The sequence below is a fragment of the Herpailurus yagouaroundi genome, unplaced genomic scaffold (assembly GCF_014898765.1).
Source record: "Herpailurus yagouaroundi ecotype Mexico unplaced genomic scaffold, PumYag 251, whole genome shotgun sequence".
NCBI classification, from domain to species: Eukaryota; Metazoa; Chordata; class Mammalia; order Carnivora; family Felidae; genus Herpailurus; species Herpailurus yagouaroundi.
This window is the reverse complement of record NW_024412468.1, coordinates 1,714,877-1,730,049: the sequence shown is the minus strand read 5'-3', so window position 1 is coordinate 1,730,049 and position 15,173 is coordinate 1,714,877. Positions and strand designations below refer to the sequence as shown.

The window sequence follows — 15,173 nt, the reverse complement described above, 5'->3', positions numbered from 1 at the left end:
ACACGTTAGAGACGTGAGATCAAGGATGGATGAAACTCTACTGCTGTGTCATCCTCAGACCTAGAACCCTAACATTTTAGTGACCAAACGGACTTTGACGTCATCTGCTTATAATCTGTCGTGTGTACAAGTTAAAACTCAGGGCCAAACAGGTGATTCTTTGAACGGCACCTAGAATACACATACACTGTACAGACACCTGAAGAGAAATCTCCACGGTTCTCATTAAGGAAAAACTCTGCAGAAATGCCCAGCTGTAACTCTCACCTTCCGGTAACAGCCCTTGGCATTTGAAAGATTTATTCAGTCTCCAGTAAAGATCATCAACATTATCACTCTAATCATAAAAATTACTATCCCTTTCTACAGAATGTAGTAACTAGATCTTTTTCAAGATTTTCTGATAATGCTGTATAACTGTGCCATAACAACTCTATTTCTCTCACTTAATTGTCTTTACAAAGCCCTTCCTCAACATATCTCAACCAATACCCAAAAACTGACACTTGAAAAAAAAATCTTAAAGTAAAAAGCCTCTGTGTTTTCTACAACATTCATAATTTTCTAAAATATGTTTCATTTTCTATTCCTTGGGGCCCTTTTAATATGAAGACGTCTATGACATTCATGTCTCAGGATCAGGTTCCAGGAAGAGAAACCAAGTTTGCCCCCAAGCAATTTCAAGAGAGATTTCTGATTGCAACAGCTGTGTAGACACAGTGCCACACAACAGACCCCATGACAAACGTGGTCCAAAATGTCAGCAGTGCTGAGGCGGAGAGACCCGAGCTAGGAGATGACTCATCACAAGGTCCTGCGGGAGCTACGGGCTCGTTCAGAAGGAAGGGAGATAACCCTCCGCACTCGTCATTCTCCTACCACATCCCAGAAAGCCAGAAGACGCCCCACTTAGCAATGAATGTTACTCTGGGAAAATATCAGAAAGGCCGATTTCAGTATGTTTCCAGTTGGGAAAGGATTCCACAATTTCACTGTAAGACTGTATTAAATACAAGTTCAGGTAGTATTTTATACATGAAAAAATAATATTTCTTACCTTAAACAGACAACGGCATATATATTCATAGACCATATGTTTTAATGAGCTGATAAGAGACTGGATTCTCCGTTCTGTACTTTCGGAATCCTGTAGATTACAATTTGAAAACTGAAAAACCATTAAAAAATTTATAAACAGTTAAATGATACCCCATAGTTTAATCACACTTATAAAATGTTCCTCCAGACTCAAAGCTGATTCTAGAATAATTATCTTTGTCAATCAACTTAAGGGACTAAATAATACAGGGACTAAATAATTATTTCCAATAATACAGTATGAATTGAATTTGACCATACCACTCTGATACCTAATGGCATTAAAAGTACTGCTTTCGTAGGGGTTAAACCCATTTCATTACTCACATTATAATTATCAATCAAGTCCTGAAACGGTGTGACCACAATTTTCTCATCCTCAATATAAGAACCTAAATGATCTTAAACCATGGTCTTCGTGTTAACTAACGATGAACACGAACACTGATGTTGATGCGGTTTAGAAATCATACCACCTGTATTTTTTTTGTTTTTTTTTTTTATCTGTTTCTGTACTTCCATTGTACAGGATTGCCATGATTTGAAAAATACCACTAATGGTGATTTCCTTTGACTACTGAAGAGGAGAAGAAGGATGTCAAGGCTGGTCTTCCTCTAAGTGTCATGTGATTTTTCATGTCCCCTCAGGGAGCATTTGCAGCCCACATGCCTTGAAAACTTCAATTGTGGTATAATATTTAGGCTTAACTTCCTCCCTTCCTTGTGATTTTAATGGACAAGGAAAAAGCCTAGTAAAGTAATTTTAACAGTTTAGAGAAAGACATCCAGGATAAGCCGTGCAATGTGTGAAACTGGTACAAAACTAATGAACCAGCGCTCAGATCCGTCAGACCTCGGTTTCGGGCCTTGTTAGCAGCATGTTCTGAGGCAGCTCATTGTTTCTGGTTCACGTGGCAGACATCGTCTTCGTTTCACTATTAACAAAGGTCACGTGTGAAATGGACCCCTGGATCCACTGAGAGACCCCACTACAAGATTTAATGCATTTCCAAGACACTGGAAATCAAGTTTTTTACTCTACATCTTCAAGATTCTATTGCTTTTTAAAGTAAATTCAAACATGCACGCACACACACACACACACACAGGTCAGTGGTATTCGATAACCATGCTACCCAAGAAGTGCGGTTACCGAGGAGACGCTTGGGCTACACACTTTTGTAAGGAGCACAGAATAACCAATGATCTCCTTGGGTTTAGTCACAACTGCTAACCTAGTTACCAGTTCTCATACTAGTAAACTCACTTTTAATGTGAATATTTTTTGACTAAAGGATAAAGAAACATCTAAAACAAACCTATACTTGCATATTTTCTACGTAATTTATGAGAAACTTTTAATGAAAAATTATTCAAAGATCTATATAATCCATTGTTGGTTAAGAGACTGAAAAGGACACTGTTGCTGCCTCAGTCTACTGCACCAATGGCACGTGCTTCCACAGGTAGGGAGATGGCAACTGTGTAACGGCTCACAAACGTGTACTTTTGTGCCAGTCGTGTACTTTTGTGCCAGTCATCCGTGTCTAGGAATTTACCCAGGGGAAAAACGAGAGAAGGAAAACAATGGAAAAGAGAAAACCCACAAGTTTCTATAGCTGTCTTAAAACATGGCCAGATTCTTTGTCACTCCTCCTGACCACAGGCAGGTTTGCGACAGCTTCCACCACACACAACACAGCATGAGGGACACCCACCCGGGGCCGGGTCGTGAAGGTTCTGCCTTACCGAGCAGAAGACACACGTTGGTCCCCCAGATGTCCCACCAGGAACGCACTGCTCCGCGCGGTGAGGAAGCCCAGCAGAGACGGTACGTCAGTCAGCAGCCCTCCCACCAGCCCCAGGCACCAGACTTGCCAGTAAAGACTCCCTGTCTCCCCCTCCAGTCCCACCTGAGGCCCCAAACATGGTGAAACAGAGATAAGCCATCTCTGCTCCGCCCTGACCAAATTCCCCACAGGATCCACGAGCAGAAGAAAAACACCACCAAGACTGGGGTAATATGCTATTCAGCACAGATAAGCAGACAGTGTCCATACAGCACCTGGTTACACGAAGTACTGTACAGCCTCACTGTTTCTCAAAAAGACCACAGGTTCCTGTATATGACGTGAAAGTTGTCTGTGATATACTGACACTTACTTTCAAGACCATGTGATACCTGTGGATTAAAACAACCTATATCCATTCACATTCCCTTCCTTCTACGAGCACATACACTTGTTACCTGGCATACACTTCCGCAGCCCCGATAACTAGAACAATCCCTGGAATGTAGCAAAGCCTCAAACGACGAACGTGTATGAAACGTGTATGAAATGTTCAATGTTCTTTTCCCCAAGTGAGGAGATTATGTAGACAATTTCTCTTTCTACCATTTTTAATGATACTCTATTACATGTTAATTTGTACTCAGAATTTAAAACATTTCCATTCAAAGGAGTGTCACACTGGGGTAGTTTGTAAGAACATAAAATACACTAAGGAGCCCGTTTCTCTAAATATGGCTTAAAATTGTTACGTGGGGTCTTCTAAAATGTAATTCTAAACAAGTTTTCTCAGGAAATTACTGTTACAAATTAAGTACGTAGTAAAGTGATCTCTCCTATTCAGTATCAGCTACGGGGCAAGCAAGAGTGTACCTGTTTGTTGTGCAGAGCCCGCTGGAATAGTCGGAGAAATGCAGCCAAACTGAAACGGTACATGTTGTTAATTTTGGCCAGGTCGGAGATGATGAAGAACATCTTGCTGGCGCTCTCAGCCAGGGGAAGGTACGCATCCCGCTCCTGCAGACCACAGGCAGGGCAGGAAAACACCTCAGCAGTAGCGCCTTACTGCCACCCACAGACCGCCGCACCCATGTGAGCCCCCCCCCCCAGACAACCAAGGAAGAGGACCAATTTTATAACTAACAGGAACAATAGGGCCCAGTTTTTCTTATTTTTATAGAACAGAGGGCAACGTATTTAGATAATTATCTGCCTCTCCGATTAAAGTCGCCTACAGAGGTAGAAGTGGCTCACGGTGGATCGGAATGAGGACCACCGGCACCTACGTTAGGGAAAGGGTACGAAGACAGGCCACACAGTTGTGATCAGAAATTAAGTGACAAGAGTGTACATTCCAAAAGAGAACCAGCATAGTAATACAAAGGGCACCGTGCTACAATCCCTGCAGGAGAGGAAAGTTACAGCTGTGAATCACATGTGTGTGCAGACGGACGGACCAGACAGTCTACAGGTGTCCACACCAAATACCAAAAACCACCTAGCACTGTTGGACATAAGCACAGAACAAGCCAGTGTCCACGGGGACCTTCGCTCTGACAGAAAGTAAAGGGTGATTAAATGGCCTCTAGGCTCTGAATGGGACTCTGAGGAGGTTCTCCATGGCACTGTCATTCTGATCCGAGCACCAGGATTACAAATACGGTATTAGTAAAATTATGTGTGTTACTCAGCAACGCCTGTTCAGAAAGAGAAGGTCAGAAAGTCCAAAACCCTTGGGTGGTAAGATCAGAAATGACAGGTTTAACATCTGCCGAGCTTAGCCCTGGGACAGAAAACGAGGTGGCTGGATGAGAATTGGGCTGTAAATCTGTTCGTGCTTTGGTTTCCAAAGAGCCCTTCCTGTAAGAAAAGACTTAAAAAGTAACGATATGTAAGGGTACAATTTGAGCAAGGGCTGAAAAGTACTCCAAGGAAACGTGAAAAGGTCACTGAGATGACTGGCAAAGAATTAAAGGATGTCCCTGAGAGCTGTGGTCAGGCTGGAGCCTGGAGATTCACAGTCACATACATCTGTTTGGGGGTGTTTTTCCTCAAGCAAAGTTCAATCACTAGAAGGTAGGAGAAGACAGGATATATTTATGCTATGGATTTGTGTTAGAATTTGGCAAAAGGAACTATCAAAAGAATAAGCCAAAAAGCATTTTGAGCATTTACAAGAAAATAGTTCAGATCATCACAATCATGGGGTCCAAGATGAGTAGGGAAGAAAAATGTTGTTAGTGGAAAAAACACCTGAAAACTCTCAATTAATACACTAAACATGCTTTAATTTTAAAAAGCTCCAGGAATGGCAAAGTTGGCTATTTGTGAACATTAATTTTCAACTTCAGTACAGACTGGAGCTGCAGAACGTGAGCCAGTGTGACGCCAGAAATCAGCAGAAGGCAGCGGCGCGTATTATTGATGCCGCGGGCACCACACCAGCCCCTCTGGGGCAGGAAGGAGCACCCCCAAGGCTCCGGGGCTTTGAAGTGCTTTCTATTTTGTAATCGTCATTCCCCTCAGGTCCTCATTCGACACTTTTTAATCAGATTAACATAAAAGGTGAAGAAAACATGATAAAAGACCACAAAAGAAAGGAAATAATTACTTGGTCAAGAGAAATCTGGAGTCTGTAAGATTCTTTAAGTGACTCTTGAGTAAGTGCACTGCTTGCTTTCGTCTGATTCAGAGATTCAATCAAATCTTTATTTTCCAAAATATTCCCTTGAGATGTGGCAAGAGTCTGTAGCAAAAATTAACAAAGTAACATGAATAGTGTTATACGAATTAAAATAAAAGAAGCCCGTATTAGCTATCATTAATTTGATGGTTTTTATGAAAACTTACATTATTTTAAAAGAAATTCAACATTTTATAGTTTATAAGAATGGTACAGTAAATCATGATATACTACACGCATATGTGTTAATTTTAGCAACTAATAAAAACTACTTAAAGGTACAGAATAAATCATAATTTCATGCTGCATTTTAATGTCATTCGAAATTCGGAGCGTGCAATAAATATTAGTGAAATAATGCAATAAAAAGACAGTAATACATAAAAATCACTTGTCTTGCACATTACTATTACTCCTTAAGATCTTGTATCCCAAGATACCTACTTTTTTCTCTTTGAAGTCTGATTTTAAGATATATATTCACACCCCTGACACAACAAAAAACATGCTGAAGGCACTATTAAAAAATACTGCTAATTATATTCATTAAAAATGTAATATAAGAAAGTTTCCTGAATAACTATATCTTACCTCTAAAAGAGATTCCTCAAGCTTGGCTAACTGTATTTTCTTATCTTCTTCCTGTTGTAACAGTTTTGTTTTCTGTTCCTCTAGGTCAGGTTTCTCATGCTGAATAGTTAAAGCCAAAAGCTTAAAAAAAAAAATTTTGTTTTAAGTCAAAATTATTCTAGTGATGAAGTTCAAACAAAACAAACTTCCCACACACAGGTCTTATGTTTGACCAAATATCACAATAATTATTATATTATGTACCTCATTTGATTCTTTCGAGTTAAACATGAGACACTTCACAATTATTTCTGACCAGAAAAAGAGGCAAAATAATTACACTGATCAATAAAGTATTAAATATTACAGGACACCTGTAAGTAATTGTATTACTTATCAATATGTAATTCTTAGTTCTAAACTTATAAAATTAGATTAAATATATAAAAAACATGGAAACTAGTTTTTTAATGGTAAGCATTCATATAAAGAAATTAAAAAATAACTTCCTTAAAAGACTGTGTCATCAAAATTGCAATGAGATACCATTTCAGGTCCACTAGGATGGCTACAATTAATAAGACAGATGTTGCCCAGATGGGGAGAAAGGAGAATCGTCACACACTGTTGGTGGAAAAGTAAAAGAGTGCAGTCACTTTGGAAAAGTTTGTCCTTCAAAATATTAGACACAGAGTTACCATAAACCCTCAAGTCCGCTAAAAAAATAAAAACTTTTTAAAAAAATAAGTAAAAAACACTTAATTGTACACTTTAAATCGATGAATTGTATGATATGTGAATTGAATCTTAATAAAGTTATTTTTACAAAGCAACGTCGGGGCGCCTGAGTGGCTCAGTCGGTTAAGCGTCCGACTTCGGCTCAGGTCATGATCTCATGGTTCATGGATTTGAGCCCTGAGACGGGCTCTGTGCTGTCAGTGTGGAATCAGTGTGGAATCTGCTTGGGATTCTATCTCTCTCTGTCCCTACTCTACTCTCTCCCCCTCTCTCTGCCCCTACTCCGCTGATGCCCTCTGTCTAAAAATAAACAAAGAAACTTTAAAACAGATTAACAAGTCAATAGGCACAATGTCTTTAAAAAGAGAGTGAGGAAGGAACTCAGTAAATAAAAGTCTAGATATAAAAACTCACTCTGACATTCATAAAATATTCTGAAGTGCAGTAAGTCATACACAGATGCAGGGAATTCAAAGAGGCCTATATTCTAGCGGGGAAAAAAGGTCACGTGAGGAATCAGACACCCTTGCTCCCCTAGCCAAATAAGTCAATGAAATGCAATTTTCACAGTGAAACCTCAGTTTTCACCATTAAAAAAGAAAAAGTAGCTGATCTTAGTGTATGATCCTTCTTTCTCTTCAATTCCACTACACACGACGGAAACAGGCCATAAAACCAAAGGCAGCAGCTTGATGTTAACGACAAGTGTCTCACGCAAAGGATAAAGGAAACCTGAATGCTTTACTACTCTAACTCACGAATATATTTTCAAGGTGTTTCCCGAAGTTTACATGCTCATCAGCTTCTCGAGACAGACTCCAACAAGGAATCATGTATTCACAGAGCTACAGAAGATGTCCCAGGCAGCGCACCGCCCACCTGCACGCACCTGGCCTCGCAATCCACTTCTAGTGGTGGTGAAGTTAACCTCCGTAATGATGGCGGCTGCGTCCGGCGGGATGAAGGGGTTGGGGTTTCTTGTTGACAAGAAAAGGCGGAATTCTTCATTGTAGTCGATAATTTTGTCACCTATTTGTACCACGTAACGTGGCCCTATGTTTTAAAAATGAAATTATCAGTTGGCTTCAGTATTCTATCTTTTGCTACATGACATTAAAAAGTATAATGTATATTTTCTGGTATTTCTAAATAGTTGGTAGTTTATAGGCTTTTCAATAGAGTATGAAACAGCAACAGTTAGGCTACCCAAGAGACTATTAACCAGAATGCCCTATAAATCAGCTCTTATACAAATAGGGATAAACAACGATATCCATTATACATCATGTACAGTGGAATGAATCAACAATTATACCATAACTTACAATTTTAATTTTACAACTAATTTATTTTTAAGAACAAAATACATGTTTTCAAAGATTTTCAAAGGTTAAGAAAAATACTGGACAGAATTTTTGAGAACCTCAGAATAGATTTAAATTTTTTACTTAAAAACTTCAAGTTAATATGAAAATAATTCAATGAGCACTTTATGGAGAATGGTCTACCTCTGTCCAAAAATCTATCAAAACAATGTTGAACCGGAGTCATTATCAGAGAAACCCAAATTTAAAAGATCAATAAAATACTTCTACATTCACTGGAATGGTTCAAGGTAATTTAAGCAGGATAAATGAAAAGAAAACCAGTCTGAAGGATATCATAATCAAACCACTGAAAACCAATGACCAAGAAAAATTCTAAAGCATCTAGAGAAAAATGAGACTTCACTTACAAAAGAGCAAGAATAAACTCAGCAGGTGACCTCTCAACAGGAATGACACAAACTAGAAGATGAAGGAATAAAAACCCAAAAGTGCTAAAGAAGAAAAGTGCAACTTCCATGTCAGGCAGAAAAAAAAATATCCTTCAAAAATAAAAGAAGTTTGTTTCCAGTGGACCTTCACTCAATGAAGCACAAAAGGAAACAGTTCAGACAGAAGACACATAACTGAGATGGGCACTAAGAGCACTCCCACCACCAGGAGCACCGGCTGACAGCCAACGGGCAGAGTGCAGAGTCAGGACATCGCAGTCTGACGCTAACACAACACTGGATGTTAACTACACTGGAAGTAAAATGTAGAAAAAGAAAAACAACCTCGCTGGAAACAAGATAATGAAATGCTGGCAGAATTTCAGAGAAGTAGAAAGGATAAATGTGTGGACGTATGGACTTGAAGAACAATAATTATCACGTGGGCCATAGAGATAATGCAAAGACAGGCAGGGGATATGTGGCATTAAAGTGCACAGGAGAGAAGTGGCAAAGTATTTATTTGTATTAAAATGGTAAGTCCAACGTATATATTGTTATATGCAGGATGACCATTAAAAATATACAGAAAATGTTTTAACAACAAAAAAAATCACGTCATTTAGAAAACTGTATCAGGTATTCTATGACAAGGTCAGCTGCATTGACTTACATGACATATTAGGGCAGCGTGGTGACTGAAAATGCAAAACCAAACGACAAACTGCTAATGAGAGGCACCCTTTAGAAACAAGACCAACAGAAAATTGAAAGTAAAAGAATAAATAAAAGAAGTGAAAAAACTAGTACAAAAACTAGCCTCCCAAAGTATTGTAACCATTCTAATATCAGACTCTAAAACCTGATACACTTCTGAAGAAAAGGAAGGACGTTTCATAATGGTAAAGAAAAGAATCCAAACAGGAAAATATCACATTTTCAAATATGTATGCATCCTGAAACACAGCTTCAAAATACTTAAAGCAAAAACTGAAGAACCTATATAAAAACGAAACAAATTCAAAATCATAGAGCCTTTAAGAAATCTCTCAACAAATCATAGAAAAAAGCAAAATATAGCAGATAACACTACTACTAATAAACTTAACTGACTTTAGAAAAAAATTAAGACAAAGAGCAAATTTCACATAATTTTCATTTGTACATGGAACACACATGAAAATTAACCAATGTCCAATCACAGAGAAAGCTTCAACAGGATGTAAATAAGTGAGTAGTTCAGAGTAAGCTCCTTGGCCATGAAAGAGTTATGCTGAAAATCAACAACAAAAAAGGAATCTAAAAAAACTCCAACTACCTGGAAATTATATAACAACAAAAGAGCCAAGTAATCTGACGAATCAAAGAAGAAGTCAAAACTTATGGTACAAAGCTGGCAAAGGGCTGAGAGGGAAATTTATAGACATAAATGCATATATTAAAAAACAGATTGAATATCAATATTTTGAATTTCATCTCAAGAATCTAGCAAAAAAACCACCAAAGGAAATCTAAGGCAGTAACAGGAATGAAATAATGAAGAGCAAAGACCCAGTTTAAAAATACGATGAAAAAACTGACAACATTAAAAGTTGGTATTTCGAAAAGATTAGTAAAACTGATAAACCCTTATCAAAGACTAATGGAGGAAAAAAAAGAAAAAAAAATATTAATGTCAAGAAACAAGGAGACATCATTACAAAGCCAACTGAAATTACAAAGTTATGAGAACATTATGTAAAAAATACACCAAAACATTTGACAATTTGGATGAAATGAACAAATGTTTGAAAATACACAGAACTTTAGCAAGCCTGACATACACACAAATTATAGGACACAAACATACAAAATAAATCCAGTGCTTAAAGGTCCTCAGCTCACATTTGCTGCCAATCTGCAACCAAAGACAGATCATCCTAAGAAAACGTGCTGTCTTGGCAAGAGGGTATTGGCCACCTGTTACAGGACTGGGGCTCATGTTAGGCGACTGAAAGACGGTTCAAGGGAAGTGTGGTTTGCTGGGGAACGGATGCTATCAGAAACAGCAGCCAATTCTGTGACTGGTATCTTAATAATGTTTATCTAGGAGGTGAGAGAAATGGAGGGGGACTACGTTATAAATGGTTAAAAAAAAAAATCAGAAGTCACCAAATTAGCTGGGAGACGAAGATGTCTGGTTATTTTTCTGGTACGGGGAGTACCCTTGATTCTGCGCCTACACATGAGGACGGTCACAGGAGGAGCCATGGGATGTTGGTGCTGCGGAACGAGGCACGTTCACCAGGACAACAGCACAGCCAGGCCACAAGAACCAGGCCAGTGCGATGGGACTCAGGGCCTCGCTCCTTCTTTCCCGTTGACGCAGCGTGAGAATGCAAGCAAAAGTATCCATCCTGCTGCGCGTCAGGCCCGTGGTCATCCTCGCTGAGGAGGGCAGCCAAATAGGGGGCTTCTGGGGTGCAGACACAGGTCTATGTCTTGATCTGAACGCTTACACAGGTGTATTCTGTTTGTAAAAATGCATAAACTGTACACATGCATGTGTATATTTTAATAAAATGTTAAAATTGAAAAATAACTGGTTTTCTCTGGTAAGTAGGACTAGTCATGAGGAGGGGAGGAACGGAACTCAGCTGCCATTCTGCACTATTTGATTTTGTCAACTAGGCATGTATTATTTTGATACAGAATTTTTAAAAAATGCCCAAAGGAAATGGTTCATTGTCCCAAAAGGACCCTTATGTATAAGCCCTATATCATAATGCCCAACACAGTCTCAACTGCATCAAGTCTTGACTTACACTGGAGTTAGCCTATGGAGTAGAGAATAAAGTTAATTTTTTTTCTTCTGGACACAAAATCTTTACTGTACTTTAGAGAACTATGGAGACAGAATGACTAGGAATAAGCACAAAATTTGGTTGCCTGCTCTCTTTCCAGGGAAAGTCCCAGTTTATTTGTTCAGTATCTCAGTTCCAATCCTGATCCACGTTCGAGAATACTGTTTGGTTTGGTTTCATCAACATTTATAACAGATACGGACAGTGTATACAGTATACCCCCACAGGTCCAAACTCTCCAGAAATTTATCATCATCTGAGCTAGATAAATCCAAAGTACCATGTCAACTGTCCTATGGGCCCAAACATCCTATTATAGGGATAACCTTTTGGTAATGGTCTCCACCAACAGAACTGCCCACATTGTATTCAATACCATCCAAGCCCAAATGACTAAAGATGAATAGGACTTAAGTGAGGACAAATACAAAACCCTGCCAATCAAATAACCAAAGCGACACTGCCCAAGCAAGTTAAGAATAAACTGCTGTCTCTATAACTACCATATACAAAGAGAGAGAATAACGATTCCTTTCTTGGCCTACTAGAAGCAGCATCTTTCATTCCTGGAATTTTTATAAAAGCCTATGTATCTGGTCAACAAACGTGTGGCTGGTTTTGAAAGGCTGCTCCTGCAAAACTGCAAAAGGCAACTTTGGAAGAAATCTGAGCAAGTGTAAACATTGCTGCCTTTGACCCCGTGTCCTTCAGATGCACAGCATTACAGACGTCTGCAAATAATCTCACATAAGAAAATCCAAAGGCATGCTACAGCCCATACACTATCCATAGACAAAATTTCTGGGAATCCAGAGCAGTGAGGATCCTGTCCAATGAGCTGACTTCAGGGAGCATTCGGGGTTTTTTTGTTTTGTTTTGTTTTTTAATTTTATTTTTTATTTTTTTTAATTTACAACCAAATTAGTTAGCATATAGTGCAACAATGATTTCAGGAGTAGATTCCTTAGTGCCCCTTCCCCATTCAGCCCATCCCTCCTCCCACAACCCTTCCAGTAACCCTCAGTTCGTTCTCCATATTTATGAGTCTCTTCTGTTTTGTCCCCCTCCCTGTTTTTATATTATTTTTGTTTCCCTTCCCTTATGATCATCTGTTTTGTCTCTTAAAGTCCTCATATGAGTGAAGTCATACGATTTTTGTCTTTCTCTGACTAATTTCACTTAGCATAATATCAGGGAGTGTTCTTGGCAATAAGGCCACGGTGACAGTTACTAAAATACAACAGTGCAGTTGATTTATGAGTCAGAATGAGTGAGCTAACTTAGCATTATTCAACTTCAACACTCCTGGCAATTTGTGCTGGAAAACCATTTCTTGGAAGGAGAGGTCCTGAGCATTTTAAGAGGTCTCTGCCATAGACCACCCAAACTGTTGCAACCAAAAATGTCCCCAGGCCTTGCCAAATGCCCTCTGGGGGACAACATCACTCCTGTTTGAGAAGCAGTGGTCTGGCTGTGTTCAGGTCCTGGGTCCAGTTGGGCCACCAGGGAGACATACCCATATGGAGAACCAGCCACGAGAAACAGATACAACGACTGATCACAAACTTCATCTCTGTTGTACATACAAATGCCCGTATGCTTCTAAAAGGAAGCATCCAGACTAAAAAGCCAACCAGAATGTTCAGCTTTCATCTCTACAATAATTTCCGATCCAGACCCAACCCCAAAATGGAAATGAAATAACCACTGGAATGAAACAATCAATGAAAAATGCTTTTGACGTCTGTTATTAGCAAAACTTATACTATCTGCCCACCACACCAGCCTCTCCCTCAACAACTTCTAAGAAGCTGGCTGGTCCACAGTCTTTAGTTGCTTACCAACTGCAAACTGGCACATGGACCTTCTGCTTGGGCAGAGTCACGAGGCACGCGTGACTCCGGAAGTAAAAACCACGAGAATCTGAAGAGGAGCTGTCCCTTGCCCTTCTTTTCCATCAGTACACATTTGAAGGGATTTCTGAACAGCATAAATGTGAGGAGGAAAAGTACATTCCAATCCTATTATCTGTGCTGACTGACCTCAGTATGTAGACAGGCAGTTCATACTGCTTAGATTAGGGACAGGGGATGTAACTAAAATTGGACACAGACTGTTTAATGTGGTTCTAGGACAGCCATCCTCTGTCCCCAAAGGAAACATGATGACAAAATGGCAATTCACAGGCAACTCAACATGCTAGAAGACAACAATCTGAAATATATGCAAAGAGGATAAAAGATTCCAACTACTGTGAAGTGCAACCCTGGGAGAAAGGCAGAAAAAATAAGTTAAGGGCAGAGACGAACTCTCTTTCCCTAATACTGAAATAAACAGACTAGCCCAAACAGCCATGCACAGCCAGGGGGAAGAGGGGTTCATAATGTGAAGCGCTCAGGATGTGAAATATGTAACTCTGCACCAGGTCCAACTTCAAGGGACCTTGTCAACACCCATTCTCAGATGATGCTACGGACACTGCCAACACCCAACACCAGTCACAGCTGACAGAGGCTCAGATTCAGGGAGCCTTCAAGGGCCAAACAGGCTGAAGGGACAAATCCAGACGGCCCTAAAGCTTCATTCCCACCTCCCCTTTAAGACAGAATAGCAGGAGCTGGTCAACAGATCTGAGGAAGGACCAGTAAAGAAGAGACGAACTGAGACCGGAGACTGATGTCGAAGGTAACTCCAGGTCACAAGGGCCCCTACCAAAGCTCGCTTCACAACACACAGCCACTGCCAGCCCAAGCACACTGATGTGCAAAACAGCAAGTGATCTATGAATGCATTTTTCGCTCTGTCCCTGGTTTGCCCAATGACTCCAGTTTCTATTTAAACCTTGCGGCGTGAACATAAATGCTGTAGTGGCAGTGATGTGTGTGGTATGAATCAGGACAATACGGTCTCGAGTTTAAATGCATTCCTTTCTACTCGCCAAAGGCTGGCTCAGGTACCTACAAAGCAGTCCTGAGACTGGGCCACCCCCACACCATCCTGCTTATGAGATGGGCCCCTAAGAGGATTCTGGGAATTTGGATTTGGGGAGGGTTCTTACCTTACCCAGAACATGGTGGAAGAGTGGCTCACTGCGTTTTCACTGTTTGTACAAATAATGTGGTTTGTGCTGAACACTTGTGTTTTTGTTTGGGGAACCTGGAAATCTGCTACATGCCAGGCCAAACAAGCTTACATAATTAGACCCCAGTGGGGCATCTGGGTGGCTCAATAGGTTAAGCTACCAACTTCAGCTCTGCGGTTTGTGGGTTCAAGCCCTGCATAGGGCTCTGTGCTGACCGCTCCAAGCCTGGAGCCTGCTTCAGATTCTGTCTCCCTCTATCTGCCGCTCCCCCACTCATGCTCTGTCTCTGTCTCTCTCAAAAATAAACAAACATTAAAAAAAAAAAAATTACCCCCAGTAAAAACGAGGGTCTGAGTTTGTACGCAGTAAGCTTCCTTGGTATATGACATTTCACAACCTGGTCCTGGGAGAGTAAGCACTTCCTGTGTGACTCCAATGGCAGAGGACTTAGAGGCCTGCACCTTGTTTCTGGACTCCTGACCTCACTTACGGTCCATTTTCTCTTTGCTGACTGCTTTCTATCTTTTCCCTGCAAACAATCTCAGCCCTGAGTGTGAGACTGTTCTGACCAACTGTGCTCCAGAAGACCCCGACACGGCGCCCCCCACCCAGC

At 40.2% G+C, this 15,173-nt stretch overlaps 1 protein-coding gene across 1 annotated transcript in view; it reads right to left on the bottom strand.

Moving 5' to 3' along the window:
• Window positions 1-15,173, bottom strand: part of DYNC2H1 (dynein cytoplasmic 2 heavy chain 1) — a 351,138-nt gene that overhangs the window by 185,750 nt on the left and 150,215 nt on the right. Inside the window, exons 66-71 of the mRNA XM_040460797.1 lie at window positions 10,858-11,090; window positions 7,769-7,934; window positions 6,163-6,282; window positions 5,500-5,634; window positions 3,762-3,905; window positions 1,058-1,147 (exon numbers count right to left, since the gene is read on the bottom strand). Coding sequence (XP_040316731.1) covers window positions 1,058-1,147; window positions 3,762-3,905; window positions 5,500-5,634; window positions 6,163-6,282; window positions 7,769-7,934; window positions 10,858-11,090 — 888 coding nt within the window. The remainder of the gene's footprint in view (window positions 1-1,057; window positions 1,148-3,761; window positions 3,906-5,499; window positions 5,635-6,162; window positions 6,283-7,768; window positions 7,935-10,857; window positions 11,091-15,173) is intronic.